Below are 6132 nucleotides of genomic sequence, written 5' to 3'. Positions count from 1 at the left end.
GAGGGGGTGCGTTACAGCAAAATAAATGGTGTTTTAAGGTCAGACTATCGTTCACTAACAATTCTGGATAGCATGGTGACTGAAGTGAGCTTAAAGCTGAGGATAAATACTAAAAAAAAGAAAGTTATTGCGCCAGTTTCTGTAAAAAAAATAAATGCATGTTTTGCAGAGGTTATACTCATTAGTCTTGTATTTCTGTAGTGTCAATTTTATCAAGCAGTAGTCATGTTTTGGTTAGCAATATGTTAAGCTTTTTTTTACAAGCATCTAACCATCGTCGGCTGTTCTCTCAAAATGCTGGTAAAAAAAATAAAAATAAAAACTAATTAATTTTTTTACTACACATCATTACATTTTCTGCTTTTAAATTCGAATTAAATGTAACTTTCGCAGGATGTTCACAACGCCTGATCTAACATTCTTTTAAAGGATCTTTGATCGCATTTGTAGGTTTTTATAAAAGACATAAGAAAGTTAGAAGATTTTTTTGCATAGTTAATCAATAACTCAATTTTAAAGTTCCACGAAATAAAATTAAAGCACATACAAACAATCCCTCTAGCCAAAATCACGGACCTGTACATTTCCCAAGTATATGCCAAATGAAAAAAAATGTTCATAACTAAATGCATAAAACAGGATCAAAGTAGGTCAATAAAGATCAATACGACCATCGTTTCCATAGCAACAGAGCCTTGTTCACTTTTTTAAACTACTGATTTCGCACATCAGATATGGGCTCTCTGTGGTTTGCAATAGCCGAGATAGACTTTTTTTGTAGCTCTACTTAAAAAAAAAAGAATATCAGGGACACTGGTTTGAGTTTTTGGAACACCAACAAGATTTATTTATACTGTTTGTTTTCACAACAAGATATTGCTTTTTTAGAGACATCTGATTTAAGGTTTTTAACATTGTCAATTTCCAAGCGTGAAATCCTGGGTCAATGCTTCTCGTTCATTAATAATTTTCCCCCAAGTCAAAGTCTTGCTGAGGAACATCTTTTCAAAAGGATTGAATGCCTGTAAGACAAGTCTTGACCTCAGTAACAGCTTCTTTCTCGCATACCAACATCTCATCCCAGCAGTTTAAGGATTGCCAGACCGGTCTTGACCTCATTTATAACTTTTCCCAAATCAAAATCCTGTTCTTCAACATCTCTTCCAAACAGTTTAAGGACTGTCAGACCAGTTTTGAACTCATTTATAACTTTTCCCAAATCAAAATCCTGTTCTTCTACATCTCTTCCAAACAGTTTAAGGACTGTCAGACCTGTCTTGACCTCCTTTATAACTTTTCCCAAATCAAAATCCTCAGTCTCTGCTTCTCTCTTGCCGAACAATTTTGCAATACTAACAGCTCCTGGGACTATTTTCACGAGATCACTGCCAATGCCTTTAAGGTCGTCTCCAACCTTGTGCCAGTCCGTGTCTTCTACCTCAACTGGAAGAGTGTCTCTCTTGCCGAACAAGCTTGCAATACCAAAAGCTCCTGGGATTATTTTCACGAGATCACTGCCAATGCCTTTAAGGTCGTCCCCTACCTTGTGCCAGTCTGTGTCTTCTACCTCAACTGGAAGAGTGTCTCTCTTGCCGAACAAGCTTGCAATACCAACAGCTCCTGGGATTATTTTCACGAGATCATTGCCAATGCCTTTAAGGTCGTCCCCTACCTTGTGCCAGTCTGTGTCTTGGAACTCGACTGGGAGAGTCTCTCTCTTGCCGAACATACTGGCAATACCAATAGCTCCTGGGATTATTTTCACGATATCTTTGCCAATGCCTTTAAGGTCGTCTTTTACAGCATCCCAGTTTGTGTCTAGGACCTCGACTGGAAGAGTGTCTCTCTTTCCAAAGAGAGAGGCGACGAAGTGGGTGACCTTGTGGATGCCTTCTGTGACCTTTTCCAAAGCAAAGTCTTCCACTTCCATTGGTGCAACATCTCTCCGGCCAATTACTTTCAGAATGGGGGCCACCTTGTTGTACAAATCTACCAATTTTGTTATGGTCCCCAGATCCAGATCCTGGTTCTCAATATCCCTTTTGCCAAAAATATCGGCAATGAAATCAGTGACTTTCTTGATGCCGTGGGTAACATCTTCCAGGTGAATGTCTTCATTTTCAATAGCATTCTGGAAAGAAGCGAAATTTCCCAATATTATTTGTTTAGTTGGGCTTGCTTTGTTTATTCACAAATTCTAATACTAAGCCAGAGCACCCAGTTATTGATTAGAACTGAAATAGCAAAACAAAACCTGGGATGGGGGAGGAGGTCGGGCTCTTTATTTTATAACCCCTCTTGAGTTAAAATAAAAAGAGCAGTTCTACAGGAGTTTCAAAAATCTCAATATGTTAGGTTTGACGTTGTGTTTACCAAATCGCTACCTCAGAGTTACAAAGTTGTATAAGTTCAAAACCTAGTTTTGAGAAATATCACGTAAAAAGAATTTGAGTTTCTCATCATAATGCCATGTTTTTTCCCGAATGTAATTCTTTGAATATCTTCAAAACGACTCTGACCAATCTGACTATTTTGATGAGCAGATAAAGCATCTGCTTTTTGATCTAATGGTCTTAATTACTCAAAACGGCCAAAAATGTCAGATAGGACTTTGTTATTATGAGGTAGCGTGGTAACATAGCAATACCATTCAAAATTTGTCCTAAAAACCTGTTTATCGTTACCATTATTTTTCAAACATACAAAAGAACGTCATCATCATCATCATCATCATCATCATCATCATCATCATCATCATCATCATCATCATCATCATCATCATCATCATCATCATCAGCACTATCCTCTTATTTTATAGTAGAAAAATATGCTGGAAACTTGAATCCTTTTTGGTATATCCTAAACAATATTTAACATTTCGCCAGCTCAGTCTTCACCGAGAGCGTGTCTAAGGGAAAAAACTCCATAGCATTAAAGCAGTCATTATAATAGTTTGATGTTTTATATTGGTGCTTTATTGAAAATATCTGAAAGAGCCAAAGCTCAGAGAGAGAAATACTGACTAGTTGTTTGGGTTAGCTTTGCCATGGTCCTGGCTAAGCGTATAGTTAAGTTAGATTTATTGTTAATCCTTAATGTGGAATGCTCCCTCAGAACTGGCATAAACAGGGAAGAGGTAAGGGGGTGGAGTAGGCTGAAATACTAGATGTGTATGATCACAAGTATAAAAAGATAAACAGCAACACAAAGTACCAATCACACCCCATTTCCAAAACAAATTGTAAGATCACACAGTGGCAGATATATAGTACCACTGAGAACAGAGAAAGAAAGATACAAAAAAGTTCCTTACCATCTAGTATAAGGTTACTGTAGGAATAAACACTAATGTGTATTGCTGTTTCGAATATATGCTGCATGTATCTTTCTAACTCTAAAGGTCTTGTGGTAAATTCTTGCATGTGATTGAAAGATGTATCTGATTTTATATGTGCATTATAGTTAGCTTTACTTTTCTCTTATATAGAGTTTTAATGAGAGTACTTTAAAAATCTATGTACACCTTCGTGTGTTTTACGGTCCTGTACAGCAAAGGGAAAAGCCCTCTGGAACAGTAAAGTTTTTATCTTATCTTAGATGTACAATAAGATGTAACCGCCCAAGGAAGCCAAAAGGTAAAAATTTCACTAAATTATTATTGTTGTACAATAGAACAAAATATACTGGAGACTTGAAGAAAGCCACGTATATTTAATGCAAATCATTATCATCATCACAGTCATCATTTGTAAAAATGCCAGAATAATTACCAGGTCAGCAGGGAGGGCGGACACACCAGCCAAAGCTAGGGCACAGACCAAAATGACAGCGTTCATCTTGACGGGGCTTGTCTTCTTTCAACTCTGAAAGAAACAAAACAAAACAAAAACAAACCGCTTTTAGAAGTATGCAACGGCTTCAAAGCCCTATTCAATCTTGGAATAAAATAAATCTCTTTGCCACATTGCTTTTCCTCTCAGAGTATATTATGTTACAATCCTATCTTTTTCAACATTAGCAAATCCTTCGGCTGTCTATTTATATAAATCATGACTGTTATTGTGACAAGGCCTGCTTAAGATCTACAATACCTACAAATTGAGATACTAGAAGTCTGATTGCGATGGTCTGTAGCGTCTGTTGTTGTGGTAGTGTAGGTACATTTTTTTCCATCCTTGTCGCAATGTAGCCCTGGACCGTTGAAATGTCACAATGCATTTTGGACGAGCCATGACATTCCCGTGGGTTGGGGGATTCCCTGTTCTGTCTAAAGAAGGGGAAACCTCTGTAATGCCGAGAAGTCTCACATGGACCCCAACCCTCTGGGATCCATGAGCAACATCTCTTTTTGTTCGTCTTTCTCTTCTCCTCTCCTCTTCCCCTCTTCCTCTTTCTTCTCTTCCAGTCCTGGCCTCATGTGCACTAAAACAAAGTAGGCGCCTTGTTGACTGCGAGGTGCAACCCGAACGGAGGGATACCGGGCACTTCGTGGTTGAGGAGAGATCAGTCTACAGACTGTATCTCACCAGCACACTTCTTTGGCCAATGTTTTCCTCTTAGACTGGAAGGTGGTATGGCCCATGCCATTAAATAGGTTGGGAGCTTAACTTCCTTGAGTCTGTCCTTTGGCTAGTCTTGACAGGTATAAATACACTCTCGTGAAAAGTATTGTGCCAGAGCAGCCCTGGCACAGCTCTGGACATTCGAGTAATGTGTCCCCTCCTTAGACTCGGTGGAGCGTGAGGAGCCCTGGAGTCGAACTAACCAAAACAACTCCTATGGAATCTAACAAACTTGCTAACCCCTCCCAAGCTCCCAACATCTACATAAAAAGTTTTGGTTCACGAAAGCAGGTGTGGCCGCCGAGCCGAACAAAGCAACCAAAAGCGGGGACACTGGACATTTTAGCTTTTTTCCCTCCCTGAAGCTTCTTGGGCGGCTGCACCATCTCGAGAACTTTCGCGCACAAGATGATTTCAGACTTAAACCATTTCAAGTCTAGAGATGCACTACGACAAGCACTGGGATACGTCCCCACAAAGGTACATAAGCTGTTCTCTGTTGCATTCCTTGTTACTTACTTACTTACTTCCCTTTATCCTTCCCCTTGTACATCCAGGGCGTGGAGGGGAGAAAGAGCTTTCTGTCTGTAACAAGCTGGATGGTCTGGCTCAGTGGGATGTTGTGTCTTTTCAAGGTGTCTTTCCGACCCTCGATCTAGGTCTTCCTTGGTCTTCCTCTTGCCTAGTGCCTTGATATTAATTTGTTGTTCGCTTTACCGTCAAGCTGGTGAGGTATCATACGAGTCAGACATCCAAACCACCAATTTATTTGCCTTGTGGAAGACAGATGTTGTTCCCATTATTTCTCTGATCCTGTTGCTTCTCATCATGTTCCATCTGGTTTTGTTGACTGCTAACCTTAGACATCTAATCTCGCAAGTGATTATCTTACATTCCAGACTTCTGGTCAAGGTCCATGTCTAGCAACTCCGTGTTGTGCGTCCGAAAAAGAAGTGACTGGACTCCTGAAAATCACAACCTCCAATTGTATTGCATGAGAATCCGCTGCTTGAAATGCATTGTCTGCAGCTTTTGAGATGAAATGCTGTTTCACTGACTAAATTGTAGCAAATTATGAGGGTGCGGTCGATACCAGCCAGAATGCTTTGCCGTGTGTGTGTGTGTGTGTGTGTGTGTGTGTGTGTGTGTGTGTGTGTGTGTGTGTGTGTGTGAGAGAGAGAGAGAGAGAGAGAGAGAGAGAGGGAGGGAGGGAGGGAAAAGCGAGAAATGATTATTGAGAAGGATTCAGTTACAGATTTTTGTTACCTTTGCAGAGGCGGGCCTCTCCACAACAATGAGAGTGTGTGTGTGTTCGAGAGAGAGAAAGAGAGAGGAAAAGAGAGAAATATGGAGTGAGAGAGAAAGAGAAAAAGACAGAGATAGAGATAGAGAGAGAACGAGATAGAGAAAGAGAGAGAGAACGAGAGAGAGAGTGAGTGAGAACGGGATAGAGAGAGAGAAAGAGAGAGAGAGAGAAAGAGAGAGAGAGAGAGAGAGAAAGAGAGAGAGAGAGAAAGAGAGAGAGAGAGTGAGTGAGAACGTGATAGAGAAAGAGAGAGAGAGAGAGAGA

The 6132-nt window shown here is 40.1% G+C and overlaps 1 protein-coding gene across 1 annotated transcript; it reads right to left on the bottom strand.

The window, feature by feature from the left end:
• Positions 1–817: 817 nt before the first annotated feature.
• LOC101847746 lies at positions 818–3863 on the bottom strand (the record flags this gene model as incomplete). The annotated part of the gene is given in 2 exon segments (XM_005103439.2): positions 818–2131; positions 3771–3863. Coding segments are annotated over 2 exon segments (1122 nt in total). The 3' UTR covers positions 818–1075.
• Between the last annotated feature and the right edge of the window lie 2269 nt (positions 3864–6132).

Source organism: Aplysia californica, unplaced genomic scaffold, assembly GCF_000002075.1.
Source record: "Aplysia californica isolate F4 #8 unplaced genomic scaffold, AplCal3.0 scaffold00372, whole genome shotgun sequence".
Taxonomy (NCBI): domain Eukaryota; kingdom Metazoa; phylum Mollusca; class Gastropoda; order Aplysiida; family Aplysiidae; genus Aplysia; species Aplysia californica.
The sequence above is the reverse complement of the archived record's forward strand: the minus strand, read 5'-3'. Positions and strand labels throughout refer to the sequence as shown.